General features: G+C 38.3%; 1 protein-coding gene across 4 annotated transcripts in view; it reads right to left on the bottom strand.

Moving 5' to 3' along the window:
* def8 (differentially expressed in FDCP 8 homolog) overlaps positions 1–17,341 on the bottom strand; it is a 46,716-nt gene that overhangs the window by 16,158 nt on the left and 13,217 nt on the right. For 2 of the 4 annotated variants that reach the window (XM_048546522.2, XM_048546523.2), the window contains exons 2-6: positions 15,423–15,551; positions 11,487–11,581; positions 10,320–10,469; positions 5,070–5,211; positions 1,491–1,655 (exon numbers count right to left, since the gene is read on the bottom strand). In XM_048546522.2, the coding sequence (XP_048402479.1) occupies positions 1,491–1,655; positions 5,070–5,211; positions 10,320–10,469; positions 11,487–11,581; positions 15,423–15,540 (670 nt within the window). In that variant the 5' untranslated portion in view covers positions 15,541–15,551. Of the gene's footprint in view, positions 1–1,490; positions 1,656–5,069; positions 5,212–10,319; positions 10,470–11,486; positions 11,582–11,824; positions 12,174–14,886; positions 15,552–17,341 lie in introns of those variants that run through there. The other 2 variants (XM_048546524.2, XM_048546525.2) reach the window with 2 other exon arrangements.

Here is a 17,341-nt window from a genome sequence, read left to right as displayed (position 1 = left end):
TACTCCATGATGCAAGATCGGGGAAGGATGAGAAGGGAAGAGTGTGTCACAACACCTAAGCCACATAAAAGCACTGAATTTTCAGTTTCTGGAACAACTAGTGATATGTTCCCATCTTCCCGCTTGTTCTGCTAAAGGGCAGTATGGACTATGGCAATAGAATGTGTAGGATAGCATTTGAGCAAAAAGATTGTATCCAGAATAATGGGACTCAGGAGAAAACACTTCAGTGGAATTAATGTCATTTTAGGATGTCGAGCATGTTTTGCCAGTACGTCTGGATCAAATGGACAGAAAACATGGCCATTCCAATATAATCTCATTGCCATCACCAACTCAATATGTGCATGAGATCAGCACAAGATTTCAGTCTCATGATATATTGATCGGTGTGAGAAACACTTTCCAGAAGAGGATATTTTGACCTCCAATGAATGGACTTTATCTTCATTGTTTCTAACAATTCTATTGAAGGGTCACTCGACCTAAACTCAGTTTCCCTCTCCACAGGTGCTCCCAGACCTGCTGGATTTCTACAGACTTTTAAATCCACAATTCTTTGGTTTTAATTACCATAATTATGCTACTTTGATTAAAAAAGCACTATTTCGATCTGATGATTAGCTTCATTCTTAGTTTCATTGTGGTATGCATCTCTTTTATAACTGACAAATTGTGGATTTTCATTAATTGCCAATGCAATGTAATATAATTAATTAGTAACGGCATGGGTAAATATTTCAGCTCAAAGTGTTTTAAAAGTCAGTTTCCACAGATGGAAGAAGTTTAACTCAACATTGTTAGTCCTTGTAGTCAATGAAAACATGGAGTCAGTGTGCAATGAAAACATGTTCTGAAGTCCCATATTTCTAGTGAGGTGATGACAGATCAAAGACATACCACAGCAAAATAAAAATCAAAATCAAAATCAACAATGTAACATTTTCTTTGACAATGTAACATTTTCAAAGAAATTTAAACAAAAATGTACACGATGTTCTGTCAGAGATGCCTCTTTGGCTCATTCTGCACTCCATAAGCCAAACCAATGAGTGTGAAGTTTTCTACCTGATGCAGATTTCCCAGCGTGGGGCTAGTTCTACCCCAAGGGCTCAGAGCTGCCGAGATGGGACGGTTTTCTAAACTTCCTTTGAAAACAGTCCCTGGAATCCAGTCATAACACCCCAATATTTATATAATGAAACTCTTCTGATCATTCAATTTTGCATAAATAATGGAAAGCATAAAGTTCAAAATGTTAGGATTCAAATACAAATAAAATGGTTAACTTTCTATGCATACGATAGTTCTGAATGATCTTAAGTTACCGAGAAACAAAATAACAGCTTTGTTCAACTGTTACTTGGATGAGACTTTGACATAAATCTTCCCTTCCATTGCCTTTAATCAGAAAGGATACCCTGCCAACTTTAAACTTAAAATCACATGACAATCATTTAATATTTCAAATATTACAATATTTCACTCACGTAAAGAAATTGGTTGGCGACACTCTCCACATCGGTAATCCTGCCGGTCCAGACCGACCTCAGGACAGATATTGAGCTCAAATTCAGATTGGTGGCTAACCTTTGACCTGACACAGGATTTGGTGATTTGGTTTAAGCATTTACTGTGACATCTGTAGTAACAACCTGTGAACAAGGAAACCAAATGCAATTAAAAATGGTGACATGCAGCATTAGAGGGTTAAATCAATCACCAGGTTTTCACAGAGTTAGTCAGTTTACCTGCCTGATAACACATTCCTTTCTGGCCACAAATGCTCTTCATCAACTCAAATACTTTACACTAGACTGCATGTGTCCATTACGTTGAGTTGCTGTCACAGAACTTTTTTTTTTAAAAAGAGGATTGAAACAACTTTTTTCTTCTCATATTGCATTATCAAATTACATCACTTATTAAAAGCATCATCTCCTGAGAATGGGTTGCAACCCAACCAGTTTACCTTGTACCTTTGTTAATCATCTTCAGTTCATAAACAAAAGTAGGAAATTATTCAGAGATAGTAGGAACTGCAGATGCTGGAGAATCTGAGATAACAAGGTGTAGAGCTGGATGAACACAGCAGGCCAAGCAGCAGAGGAGCAGGAAGGCCAATGTTTTGGGCCTAGGCTAGGCTTGAAATGTCAGCCTTCCTGCTCCTCTGATGCTGCTTGGCTTGCTGTGTTCATCCAACTCTACACCTTGTTATCTAGGGTATTATTCAGTTTGTAAGTGTGCCTACTTTCCTACAAGTCTTCAAACAAGTTTGAAAGCAGAAACTGAACAATTTTGCTCTTTTCCAAGAATATTCCTTTACACTTTATGATTAGGTACTTAACCTATTAAAACACTTTCATCCAATAAATTTCTACTGTGTCACATTTCAAAGAGTAGCATGTTAATTTTGCCCCACAAACTCAAGTCCAAATTTCAACCAGTGATATATTCAATGAAACAGGAACTAATTAAAGTTTGATTGGTAAAGAAAATTAGTAATTGGATGAAAATAGCATATTCAAACCAGTCAACGTTTCACTCATTGAAATGGAGAGGAAAAAAGAACAATGGACTGAATAATCTTTTTCCCCGTTTATCTTCATAAAACACTGGAGGATATTAGATGCAACAGAATGTAACAAAAATAGCTGTTTTTGGAAATAAATGTCACTTATCTCCTGTATAAAAATATTTAAAGGTAAAGCATTTTGCATGAGTTTGTCATAAGTAATCTTAAATTTTCTGAAGCCTGGGAACCCAGTTACTAGGAAAAAAAAGTCAACAGTTCCTAGATACACATTCAACATCCTGTGGAGAAATTATGATGTGGGATGCATCAGCAAACTTGTTTCTTCATTCCCCTCCAGGAAACTGCCATAATTAACATATTTTCAATATGGATTATAAAATGGTCTAAGAGTTAAGGCTGGAGGCACACAAAAAATGTGAATTTAATTTTTGCTTTTACAATTTTTGAAATAGTTACAGGACATCAAAAAACAATTCCAAATTAATGAAAATTTTGGGTATACAGTTCTATTTAAGTTGCTCAAGAGGCCTGATGTATTTAAGTACAAATGGGCTCTTATCAATGAGTGTTTAATAATTTTGGCAGTGTGACTGGAGTCATGGCAATGTCAGGAAAAGTTCTCTTGGCAATGGCTACATAGTGAGGAGAAAAACACAAGTAAAAGCAGGAAGGCTTGAGGACAAAATGAAAAACGTATTATATTTCCAACAACTATTCAATGATAATTTGAGTACAGAAATGAAGAAGCTTTGCTCAATAGAGCACCATTGAGATCACACATGGAATAACGTGTGCAATTCTGGTCCATTTGCCCAAGCAAGGGTATACTTACCATGCAGGAAGTACAGAGGTTCAACACAGCAAGTCCAGAGATTGTGGGACTGTCTGAAGAGAGATTCCAGAGACTTAGCCTAGAATTTAAAGAAGTCTTAAAAGGATACTCAAAACGGTTGCAGAAAGGATGCTTACCCTGGCTTTTGGGTCTAGAAACAGGGCACACAATCTCAAAATATAAGGCATGCCATTTATAACGGAGAGGAGGAGGAGGAACAATCTCAGGATGCTGAATCTTTGGAATTTTCTACTTCAAAAGGGCTGTGGAAGCTCAGTAATCAAGTTAGTTCAAGATAGAGATTGACAGATTTCTAACAAGCAATGGCATCAAGGGAAATGGGGAAAGCACATTGAAATGGTGTTAAGGTTAAACTCCTGCTCCTATATTCCAAAAGACAAAGTTGATAGACAAGATGAACGTACATCAATACTGAACAGAAGACTTTTGTTTATTTCACATTGTTTTGTTAATTGCAAAAAGTAAGTGAAGCTAGTTTCCAAATTCCTTTAAATGATTAAAAACAATAAAATACTCCTGGACAAAACACAAAAGCCAACACCAGTGTTGCAAAGGCTGCCCAGTTTGGATGTAGCCATGAGAAAACGCTGCCAAACTGTTATAGATCAGCAGTGTGCTTATTACTACTGCGTATCAATATTTTCTTTCCATCATATTAGTCACAGTAACAGGGTGCTTGTTAACACCATTGTTCACCAAGGTCCATTACGCTTAGCAATTTGAAAAATGTCTAAATGGCTAGTGTGAGCACAAGAAGTCTGAAGTTGCAATGTTCCTGAACAAATCTGTATCACTAAATAACAATATTACATACTCCAGTCATACAAGTTGGTTGTGGAAATGTGAAAAGGTTTGCACTTTTAAGCAAACAAAACAATGGGCTACTTTTCAGTAAAGATAAAATAATGCTGAACTGAAGCAGAGAAGGCACACATGATTAAAACACTTTTCACAGAATACGGTTATGTCTTTTCCCAAATAGTTAACATTGGACACTGTCTCAAGGACTTCTACTAAACTAAAAATCTCTAATCATCCATTAATGGGGAGGACTGTCATAAAAGTAACTCATTTCTTTCAATGCTAATTGGTGTGCCTGCCAACTTCCTTTCATGGTAACAGAGTATCTGGTCACAATACATATTAGAAGTTGCTGTGTAATAATGTGTATGCATATTTAGTCTTTATGAAAATTGTTTTAAAATGCATAAAATATTGTCGAGAAAATTAAATACATTAGTGCAACAAATCCTGCAAACATATTGCAAAAATCACTTTCAAGGTTCAATTTCTTAGACCAACATCTATAATGAATGGATTAAATGTAGCATTTGAATTTTCAAACAAAAAAATTAAATCAATCATTGTATGATCTCAGAGTCTACGAAGTGTAACACTTTGAAACCTTACCTAACAATTATCCTGACAGCTAAAAAAGAAAATGACTGACTTCACCAGGCCACTTCCTCCCCAGTCTGGCGAACAAGCAAGTTTCCTTGCATGGAAGTGGAATGGTTCTAATAGACACACATTCGATCCATATATTACTAAAACGCATGACTCCAAAGCAGCATTTCAAAATATAATTAATCAAATTTTGAAACTCATTCATAGGATGTTTATTTGCAAATCTTATTCCAAATAGATTTTGGCCATAGCAAACAAACAGGATAGATTCACCTGTGCACGTATACCAGGTTTGAAGCAAGCCCCATATAATGGTGCTGCACTTGTCACAAAACTGTTTGACACTTTTGCTTTTCTCCTTGTAGAATCGGTGTTCAAGAAGAATTCGAATATTTGGCTCATCTTCATCGGGGTCCTACGAAGACAGCCAAAGAGAAGGATTAAGCATCTATTTAATGATAACCATAGTTACACAAAACTTACTACAACATTTCAATTCCATGAGTGTAATCAAAGTTTCTCGCAGACTCTGAAAACTATATTCTCATTCAGCAAAGCATGCAAGAGCAACTACAACAAATTCTGACCTCTGGATCATGCAAGGAAATATTGGAATAGGTGACCAAATAGCACTTCCAAAGAAAGAGTTTTAAGGCACCTCTTAAAATGGTGAGAGAGACAGAGGGGTTTGAAGGAAGGCAGTCCATTTCTTAGGGCTGAAGCAATTGAAGGAACAGCTACTAATGGTAAAGCAAAGAAAATCAGGGATATACAAGAAAAGAAAATTATTTTATGATGAGAGGTGCAGTAAATTGGGTCTACTTCTCATTCTTTAATCTCAATGGCTTGTGAATCATTGTAATTGTCTACCCAAGGTTGGAAGTGCTATGTTAAATATAACAATGAAGCGGAGATAGCTTTTTCACCTGAAGGAATCGAGAGCAGCCTGGTGGCTCAGTGGTGAGCACTGCTGCCTCACAGCACCAAAGACCTGGGTTCAATTCCTGCCTCGGGCGACTGTCTGTGTGGAGTTTGCACATTGTCCCCGTGTCTGCCCAGGTTTCTTCTGGGTGCTCTGGTTTCCTCCCACAGTCCAAAAGGTATGCTGTACTGCCCCAGGATGTGTAAATTAGGCGGATTAGCCATGGAAAATACAGGGTTGGGGGTGGTGGCCGAGTCTGGGTGTGAGGCTCCTTGGACCGTCAGTGTGGACTTGTTGGACCAAAAATGGCCAGTTTCCACACAATTGGGATTCTACGATTTGGAACTGTGCAAGAAAGTAAGAAGTTGAGGCAAAGGATCACCTATGATTATACTGAATTGGAGGCTCAAGGGATGCAAGGTCTACTCCAGTTTCTTCAATTTGTTGCATGAATCAAGTGGTCAATACAGTAAATAAGTTTATTCACAAATATAAAAGAAATAGAGTAAGTTCAGAAATACAAACAGTGTCCTTCACAAAATTCCAAACAATTGTGAGCTCCACTTGAATAAATTGTCAAGTCAACACAGCTAATGCTACATCAGTTCCATCACAATAAACAGAAGATTGTGCATTATCTTTTTATAATCCAGTGCTAACATCGTAGTTCACAACGTTTGGTGAAGACAAATACCTTTCAAATACTAGAATATAACAATTGTGAAGCCAATTTGCAGCCAAAACAAAATTACCTCAGAACATAAATGGGAGTAGGAATAGAATGAGCCCTTGAGCCTGCTCTCTCATTCCAAAATCTCAAACCATGAATGTAACAATGGAATATCCTCAACTTTATGGACTAAAAGTGAATTCCAAAGTTTGCCAAGAGTTTGCCCCCATGCTCTAGGTTGTCTCCCCTCACTAGGTAATTTCCATATCTAACCTGAAAAAAAACTCCTTTCAAATTTTGCATGCATCATCTCATTCTCTGAAATTTAGACTCAATTTACTCACTTGGTCTCTCATCATTGATCCCTGGAATACAGGGTTGCCTAATCTAGTGAACCCTTTGCAGTTATTACCTACAAGATAAATATATCCTTCCTTAAATATGGAGACAAAACAGTGCACGCTATTCCAGATGAAATTTACACAACTATAGAATGGAAATACTTATCCCTGAACTATAATCCATTAGCTGAATGTAAACAATGTTACAATGCACACTTTAAACAATGTAAGAGAAATGAAAATTGCAGGCACTATGTTTCTGAATCCACCACAACATGGAGTATTATGTCTCAAAGTGATGAGAAAAAAAAATGACTTCAGTTAAGCTTTCTTGTTTGAATATATAAATACTTCACCTGTCCCCATAAACACTATCTGAACTCATCTGCCAGTACTACCAGCAATCAAATTTTACCACAGATAACTGGTGAAGTTGACCACACAAGGATTGAAACAATAGGTGCAGGAGCAGTTCCTGGCATCACCTACAGCACAAGAAATCTAGAGTTTGTTGCAGTTGCAAAACAAAAATTCATGTCAGCAGAGAACTATTAATTGTGAATGGATTTCAAAATGGAAAATTTATAAAATTTCTCACAAATATGCACATTGACTGCAATTACATTTTGTCTATGATCACAATTAATCAATTAGTCAGTAAAGAAAGTCCACCGTAAAAAAGTATCTAAAATTCTAGATCAACAGCAATTTTATAATATTCATAGGCAGATGTCAGAGTAGATCTTTCACTGTAAGTCAACCTTGATTCCTAACCGACACTCACGAAATTCTAGTTGTGACAGTTAGGAAGCTAATTGAGTTCAAGTCGCGCGCTCAAGACAAGTTCAGAATTATCAACTTGTCAAAGTTTCAATGAAAACAATCTATAGGCATTCGACAAGGTTCCGCATGGTAACCTGGTTAGCAAGGTTAGATCAAATGGAACATAGGGAGAACTTGCCATTTGGGTACAGGACCAACTCAAAAAGGTAGCAGACTGAGGGTGGTGGTCAAGGGTTGCATTTCAGACTGGAGGCCCGTGACCCAAAGATCAGTGCTGGGTCCAGTGTTTTTCATCATTTTGCAGATAACACCAAAATTGGAGGTGTAGTGGACAGCAAAGGAGTTTACCTCAAAGTACAATGGGATCTTGATCAGATGGGCCAATGGGCCGAGGAGTCACAGATGGAGTTTAATTTAGATTGGTGAGGTGCTGCATTTTGGAAAAGGCAAATATCGGCAGGACTTACATTAAGTGTATAAGTTCTTGGGAATGTTTCTGAACAAAGACCTTGCAGTCCAGGTTCATTGTTCCTTGAAAGTGGAGTCACAGGTAGTTAGGATTGTTAATAAGGCATTTGGTATGCTTGCCTTTATTGGTCAGTATATTGAGTATATGAGTTGGGACGTCATGCTGAGGCTGTACAGGGCATTGGTTAGACCACTTTTGGAATACTGCAAGCAATTCTGGTCTCCCTACTAAAGGAAGGATGTTGTGAAACTTGAAAGCGTTCAGGCTTTGAGCTATAGGGAGAGGCTTAATAGGCTGGGGTTATTTTCCCTTGGGCATCAGAGACTGAAAGGTTTATTTAATCAGGAGGGTAAGTAAACAAGGTCTTTTCCCCAGGGTGGAGGAATCCAAAAGAGAGGGCGTAGGTTTAAGGTGAGAGGGGAAAAATTTAGAAGGGACCTAAGGAGCAGCAGTTTCACAGAGGGTGATGCGTGTATGGAATGTGCTGCACAGGAAGAGGTGGTGGCTGGTACAGTTACAACATTTGGAAGGTATCTGGGTATACCAATAGGAAGCATTTAGAGGGATATGAGTCAAATGGGGCTAAATTTATTTCAGATGGATAAGTTGGACTGAAGTGTCTATTTACATGCCGTCCATCTCCATGACTCTAAACATTAAAACCATCATCTTCAAATGTTCCTATAAACATATTATTTCCACCATTAACGCTTACTGAGCCAAAGTTCAAGAAGGAACCAGATGGTTTACAACACCAAATGCTTTTTGTCCTGATGTGACCAACCATATATCCACTCCATCAGTAAAACCACACAGACTAATCCAGTAACTACTTGTGCTCCTCCACTTTCAGCTGATCCAAAACTCTTCTGCCGATATCCTATAATATACCTACATATTCAGAAGTCTCCTAAGTATCTGCTGGTCCACATTGCTGTCAGTCTCCAAAAGTCATTAATTTAATATTCACATCTTTGTATTTAAAATCACAATGACCTAGATCCTCCTCACCTGTCATCTCTAGTCCAACAAACAGATCTTTTCTGTATCTATCCACCCCCTAAACAGTCACTATGAAATGTTCCTCTGACTTCACTCAATCATACATAATGCTCCTCTATTGTTTGCCACTTGTCACTTGAACGCAAGTGCCATAGTTAGAAACTTCCTCTCAAATCATTCCTACCTTGTTGAATAAACTGTTCCATCCTCCCAATGACTCTACTTTTGGCTCAGTATCCCTTTTTCCCTGTATGCCTCAGTGAAATACTTTGGAACATTTTACTGCAGTGAAGGTGCAACATGAGGGCAAATTATTGCTTTTGTCAAGGTTTGTTGGAAATGAAACAGTTTAATGGCACCATTCAATGTAACTGAAGTCTTTCATCACCGATGTCATTCTAGTTAATCTACTTGAAATTCTCCAGAAAGAATTTCAATTCTTCCTGAAGAATGGTTCCCAAAAAATAAAAGGGCACAATTGTTTTGCCTTTGTACACAAAGTCTTCATTTATAAAGACAGGGATCCCACACGCATTTTGAGATTTCAAGTTATTCACAACTTGTATTACCTTTAAAGACTAGTTAATCTATTCTAGGTCTCTCTACTCCCAAAAATCACGTAATTTGTTTTTTGTTTCTCTCCTTATTTTTCCTACCAAAATGAATCTTTACCAATATTAACCTTCATTTGCCCCAGGTAAACACATTTCAGTTTATCTGGATCCTCAAGTTTTACTTGGCTTTGTTTCCAAGCTATTGACTTCAACTGACAGACCTGTAGCAATTGGAATTCTCTCCGTCTCGTTTGAATGCGTAACAATGCAACATACTTGGCTCAGCAGGTGAAAAGCCTCTTCCAAGCCTTTGTCAATATTACTTGTCAAAACATGTTGAACAGTATTTTCTCTCCTTACCAACAAAATGGCTAAAAGGATTTAGTAATGTTCCCTCTTAATCTGCTCCACTCCTCAATACTGAAGGTAAGGACAAATCCTTTTATGCTCCCCCGCCCCCCTCAAAAGTCAAAAGTCTCAATACCAGATTATAGTCCAACAAGTTCATTTGAAATTACAAGCTTATTGAGTGCAGCCCCTTTGTCGAGTGACTTCAGCTGACAAAAGGCAGCAATTCAAAAGCTTGTGATTTCAAATAAACCTATTGGACTATAACCTGGTGTCACGTGCCTTTTGACCCTGTCCATCCCAGTCCAACACTGGCACCTCCACATTACGTAATCTTGAAAAAGAAGCTATCACACTTTGTAGGATAAACTTTGTAGCTACCATCGCCTCAATTTAAAGTATAGCTTTTTGCCTTTACATTGCCCATTTCAAACCTTCAATTCTTGCAGTTTAAGCCGGAGATGAATAAGTTTAACAACAGCGTCTTTCTGCTTCTCGGAGTGCTCCGGCAAATCTAATATAACTTGTTTCACTTCATCAATGGCGCGCTTCAGGTTTTCAATGTCCAATGCCCCAAATGAACCCTAGAAAACAAATCAAAGCAAATAATGCTGTCTCTTGGTTGCATCCAAATGAAATCATGTTGCAAAAAGGCATAGAATAGTACCTACTCAATCATCATCACCAAGAGTGAAAGAATAACAGAAGAACAGCAAAAACACTATTTGATATTCAAGAATTCCAAAAAATGCAGGCCCTTATTGAAAATGCTTTTCTTTAGAGCAAAAAGCAACCAAATGAGAGTTGTGCAATCAGATTTTGTTGGGTGTTTCGAAGTTTCTAAAATCATTACTGTGTACACCTTTGAACCAGGTTGGACTTGAACCCAGATCTTCTGGCCCAAAGGTATGAACCTTACAACTGCACAAAAAGCTTCTAGATTTTCTGGACACATGACCAAATTGTCTTCAAGAGATGGAGAAAAACAACAAACAACGTAGCGGCTTTGTTTGCAGTGCTATTCACATGCCAATAATGAATGTTTCGTTTTCACTCAGTACACATTCACTTTACAGCCTCTCTATTTTAAAAATCACAGTGCAGGATTCTTTCTCCCGAAGTTGTGTTTATAGAACTGGATTTATTAGATATTTCTGCAATTTGGGAGGGAGAAGGAGAAATAGCATTACCTCATGCTTTAGTTGGCTTTTGAATAATTCATTCAAGAATAAACAAACTCAAATTTCAGAGAATAAAGTCATAAAGCAAAAAAAAAGCAATTTAATCCTCATACAAATAGCATTCCACAGAAGATTACACTACAGAATATAATAAGCAACGTCCTCGAGCAGGGGAATCTGAGCCGGACGCAAAATATTTCATTGTTATCAGAGTTGGACAGAGACATACATATAATTTCAAAGGAATATCTCAACTTCATTTCTTATGAAAACAGGTCATTGTACAGAACTTAAATATTTTTCTTTAAAGTCTGTGCTCCACAATTATCTAGCTTACCTGTATGATTGTAAAATATTTACTAAATTTCAAGGTGGAATGATACTGCAGTTATATAAATAAAGAAGAAAATCGATGCTTACCACAGGTTTTGAAAAGTGATCCTCAGCCAGGCCAAGATCCATCACTCTGTCAGTATATGCATTGACCTCCCGATACAAAAAGTCTGTGTGTAGCCCTAGATTAGGGGAAAAAAAGAACACTTTTAATGGAAACGTGGCATGGGAAAAGAAAAATTGCGATCCAGATACATATATAGCAATTTAGTGCCAATACTGCTATTCCCCAGCTGGGAGATATTTCTTAACCAGCTTTACATACATTTTACTGTGAATAATAATTGCCAAAGTGTTTGATGAATTTTTAAATCATTAGTGGTTTTAAAATAGAAATGCGTCTGAATTTTTAAGCAAGGTCATACCTTTATTTTAAGGTAATGCAATAGGTTTAGCTGCCAAGTTAAAAACAAGTGAGGGACGTAGGTTCCTGTGTCAACAGATTGCATTCACTGGATATGCATGACGTAACCGGTCTAAAGTACCGCCCATCTTTCTTGAAGTCACAAGACTAGTTACTTTAATCTCAAATTTTCTCTCTCAGTCACATGACTTTTCCTTAGTGGCACCCAATTGGTGCAGACAAAGTGTAACTGTAATCTATTCCCTGCATGACATCCCAGATACACCTTGCACCAACCCACTGACACATCCCACACCACAGCTCAAAAGATATAAAAACTCAAATCACTAGCCTGTGTGAAAACAATTTTCTGCATGAAGATTTCAGCTCAGATATATGAAAATAACAGATTATTTAAAAATATCATAAAACATCACCAAAGGACTGCTTAAGTAGCAAGAGATGATTGGTAATGGCTTAAGCCAAAGGTCAGCACACCTCAGATAAGGGAAAGGCTTGAGAAGGACAGTCTTCACAGTAACCTCAGTCAGTGACAGAATTAAACCCATGCTACTGGTATTACTGTGCATTGAAAAATCAGCCAGCTTGCCAAAATGACCTCTTCAATTTCTGTCTAATCCAATACTTTAATCAATACATATGTGTGCATATACTGGAGTAGGGGGCACAGGATTTTGAGAGAAACAGGGCATCCACTCATGCTTTATAATGGCTCACTTACTTACCAGTGATAGAATAATCACTAATAGATACCAAAATTATATGACAAATGTAAAAATATAAAAATCATCAAATGAAACACAGCACAACAGAAGATAAGGCAAGTTTTGCTGAATGACTGCAAGAGTTCTTTACCTTCATCCACCAAAATGTTGAAATATCAACACTTAACATTTTTAATGATTCCCAGTTGGAGAGATTTTGAATATTCAATAATAAAACATTCACAATCTTGGCAGATGAGCAAACTTAGTTGGCAAAATGGAAACAGTGAGAGGAATCATCAATAATATAAAATTAGCACTCCACTATCAATTTAGGGAAATCAGTTAAAGTGCTAATTATTACCCATTTACACTACAGTAAGAATCATCAAGGCCATAATCAAGTTGCAAAGCATTACAGTATTGATCACATTCCAGCAATGCCAAACAACACTTGAAAAGGAGGTTTGGACAATTGCAGTGATGAAAACTGCTGACCCTCAGAAGCACTGTTAATAACTAGAATTTATTGCATTGAAAGGAATACAGGTAGTGAGGCCTAAGCAACGACTCACTTTCATAGTGTCTTTAACATACCAAAAGATCCCACGGCACCGCAGCTCCTTTATTCATTCTTGGGAGCTGGGCATCACTGACAAGAGCGTCATTGATGATCTCTCTCTCTTCCCCCCTCAAGGTGGTGGTGATTAGCCACCAACTTGAACCATTGCAATCCACGATGTTGCTTTACAAATTAAGCTATTTAGATGCAGCACCAATGGACAAACAGCAATATTTTTCCAAGTCTGACACATAGCAGAAGTGTGGAAACGCCACAGGTGTCAGATGTCACAGGTTTGGGAACTGGTATCAAAGAAGCCCTGCTAAGTTACTGCAGTGCAACTTGGAAATAGCACACACAGCAATCTATACATTAAATAGTGAAGGAAGTGAATGTTTGATGGTGTACCAATCAAGTGGCTACTTTGTCCTGGATATGATCAAGCTTTTGGAATGTTGTTAGAGCTCCAATGATCCAGGCAATTGGTGAGGGTGCTATCACACTTCTGACATTCTTGTAAGTATACGACAGGTTTTGGGAGACAGGAAACAAGTTACTCACCACAGAAATGCGAGCTCCTGACTTGCTTCTGTAGCCACAGCATTTATATGGCTGATCCAGTTAACTTCCTGGTCAATGGTGACCATTGCCTGGCCCAGGATATTGATAGTATGAAATACATGTAACGCAGACTTGGCCAGCATTTACTGCCCATCATGAGAAGCTCTCAAGATGATGTTGGCAAACCACCTTTTTGTACCAATGCAGACAGTGAGTGTAAGTGCACATAAAGGACCTTGATCCAAAACATTGAAAGAACAGTGATATAGTTCCAAGTCAGCAAGGAGGGCTCCTTGGAAGGGAACTTTCAAGTTAGATACTCCTGTGCAAGCTACTGTCCATCAGTGGTGGAGGGAATGAACGTTGATAGTAATGAATGGGGTGCCAATCAAGTGGGCTGCTTTATCATCAATAGATCTATCATCTTCAAATGTTGATGGAGCTGCCTTCATCCAGGCAAGTGGACAGTAGTCTACCTCCACCCTACAGAAAGGTAGTTAGGCTTTGGGGAGACAGGAGGTGAGTTACTCATTGCAGGATTCCAGGCCTTTAACTAGTTCTTGAAGACACACAGAATTTTCATTTTTTAAAATTTATTCACGGAATGTGGCCATCACTGGCTAAGCCAGTGCATTTTTTCTCATTCCTCATTGCCCAGAAGCCTGCTAACAGTCAACCACATTGCTGTGGATCTTATCAGGTGTTTAATGCCTCTGTAAAGGCAGATATATCTGCACAAATCATTCCAAGTTACCTGCAATATTGCATAGAGAATATTCCTGCACAGGAATCCACAGCATGTACCAGACGCACATAAAAGATTCATTACATTAGTTGTACAGAAGTTAACGGCGCACTCCTTAGCAGTTTCCATGAGGGATCCAGAAAAATCAGGGAGGGGGAAGTGACCATTGCCTCCAGCTTTGCAGAATTCTACCAGCTGTAGGAACATGCCACTCTTCCCCCATCTTGTTCGAGGCTAAATAAGAGCAATCCCCACCTCTGCTGGAACTTGGAGGTGCTGCCCTATCTAGAGAGATCATCCAGTAACAGCTGGCATTCAGCTCAACTGAAATGTAGAAGGGGATCCTACGTTCAAACACAGCACAGCCCATAAAATTAAGAAAAATCTTGCAACCAGGAAGCCAGTTAGTGAAGCCACGCATTGCTGTGAGGAACAGCTGCAAAACACTGAGGAGTTCAAGGATGAATGATGCACATTTTTCTCTCTCTCACCTTGTAGTTTGAAGCTTAGAAGGTGGCACTTTAGTAGTAAACGTAAAGACGTCGCTCAATGTTGTGGTTCTCCATGATGAAGCTTTATGATAGAACAAATCACTAGCCATCTGAGTAAATTCAGTATGCAGGTAAATATATCAAAAATAAATCATTTCCTCAATTTGGTATTTGTAATGAAATATTTTTTCTACAATTGTTATCTGTGTGCAGCTCAATAAGAAAATGGAAAGTGACATGAAATGATATACTTAAACAGGTTCAAGTTAGATGGAATTGGTTGACCTCAGCTTGAGTAATGATAGTCCCCTGGTAAGCTAGACTCTTCAGGAGTGACAGGGCAAAGAAATATGGAATATCTTTAGCCCTAACTTCAAAGTCTCAAGTGTTTCTTAGTAAATCCTTGGAAAGTACTAGCCCACAACCTATGCATCTCTAGTAAGAGATACAAAATCAGAAATATGACGAAACAAGGGATATTAGGCTGTTGCTACTAGTGACATTACAGTCTAGACAGCAGAGTCCTCTGTTCCGACCTTTTACTGACAGGTCACCCTCTTCTTCACTGCCTTTATCCAGCTTTCCACATGGGTCTTTATCAAAGGGATTGAGATGACCTTGTCGAAAACGTGCCAGTTTTTCATTGTATTCCATGTCACTCGGACCTGAGTAAATAGGAAAAATAAATTAAAATACTACATGTGGTCTTCCACTGAAGAGAAAAATCTTTCATATTTAAATCCCTCAGGTATTAAATGAATTAAGTTAATTTTATCATAAAAGAGAAGTTATAGCAGGGCAGGTTTAACACTATTCATATTTTACATGTTATTGTGCAGAAATTTGTGTAGAAATGAGCATGTGCATTTGGCTTTTCAGTTCAGATACTAAACAAAAGATCAAAATGCAATTCAGCACAAACAAGAGCTTCTTAGCAAGAAAAGGAATGGCAGTCTGAACCACAATTACAGATCTTATTGCTTTTGTGGTTGAGTTGGCAGGAAGACTTGTCAACTGATCACAAACACAAAATTAACAACAAAAGATAATCTGCCCCTTTATATTATAAAAATTACAAAATCTGAACATGCCCTATATTTTCAAAACATCTTTTGCAGTAGATCACACTCTGGTCATGTCTATCATTCCCACATTTATCCAAACTTGTAACGAACTGACCATAATCAGATCACGAATTGAGAAGGATGTGAATTCTGCAAGGAGTTTTCGGATCGTTCCAAAACCTGCAACTGTCTAGGGCACAGCTTCCCAAAGTTGGGGTCAGGACACCAAGTGAGATCACGAGATAAAGTTGGGAATTATGAAATCTGAGGCAATACTAGAAAATGAACTGGACTAGCCATGCAACTACAGTGGCTACAGGAGCAGGTCGGAGGATGGGAATCCTGCAAAGAGTAACTCATCTTTTGACTTCCCAAAGCCTGTCCACAATCTACAAGGCATAAGTCAGAAGAGTGACAGAATATTCCCCATTTTCCTGGATGGGTACAGCTCTAAGAACACTCAACAAGTTTGACACCACTCGATATAAAACAGCTTGAGTGGCACCACAACACAAACGTCCATTTCCTCCACAATGGAACATAAGCAGCAGCATATACCATCTACAAGATGTAATGCAGAAATTCACAGAGGCTCCTTAGATAGTGCATTCCAAAGCCACAAACACTTCCATCAGCAGCAGTTACATGAAAACATTGTCACCTGTATGTTTCCCTCCAAGCCATTTACCGTTCTGTCTTGAAAATATCTCACAATTCCTTCTGTGTCATTGGGTCAACGTCCAAGTATTCCTTCCCTAGCTGCATTGTGTGTCTAACTACAAATGGGTTTACATCCATAAATAAATGTTAAAAAAATAAGATGAAATGGCCATGAAGTTCTGACTAAGTTACAACAGCCATGTTTCTGCTCTAACAGGGCCTGGTTTTCACTGTTCTCACTGAGGGTCACAACAATTGGGCAGAAGCTCAGGAATCATTGATCTAGAGTCATGACAAATGTGTTATGATATGGTGGGCTGCCGACATTCCGAGCCCAAAATTTGAAGTTTGTTAGAAAAAATAGAGAATGCTGGGGAAACTCAGCTGATCTGGCTCAGAGAAAAAGAAGCAACTTTTCCAAGTCTGCATGACTCCACTTCAGAACTGAAAGGTTGAAAAAAAAATGTTTGTACCTTACAAAAGTATACAAAATAAACGACCAGTGCAAAATACAAAGAGTGAATTAACAGTGAAGGAGAAAAACAAATGTAAGTCAGTAAAGTCACCATAGGTCTTAGAGGATCAAAGGGCTGTTTTTGTGAGAGATGACTTGTGGTGGTTTAACCTGAGGGTTACCACTGCTCATGGAGGGGAGAGGGGTTGAGGAGGAGAGCTCAGTGATAAATCTCATCTGGTGCAGCAATTGAGCCAATGCCGTTGGCATCATTGCA

This window comes from Stegostoma tigrinum, chromosome 16 (assembly GCF_030684315.1).
Source record: "Stegostoma tigrinum isolate sSteTig4 chromosome 16, sSteTig4.hap1, whole genome shotgun sequence".
Classification (NCBI taxonomy): domain Eukaryota; kingdom Metazoa; phylum Chordata; class Chondrichthyes; order Orectolobiformes; family Stegostomatidae; genus Stegostoma; species Stegostoma tigrinum.
Note: the sequence above shows the minus strand (reverse complement) of the source record. Positions and strands in the feature narration are given on the sequence as shown.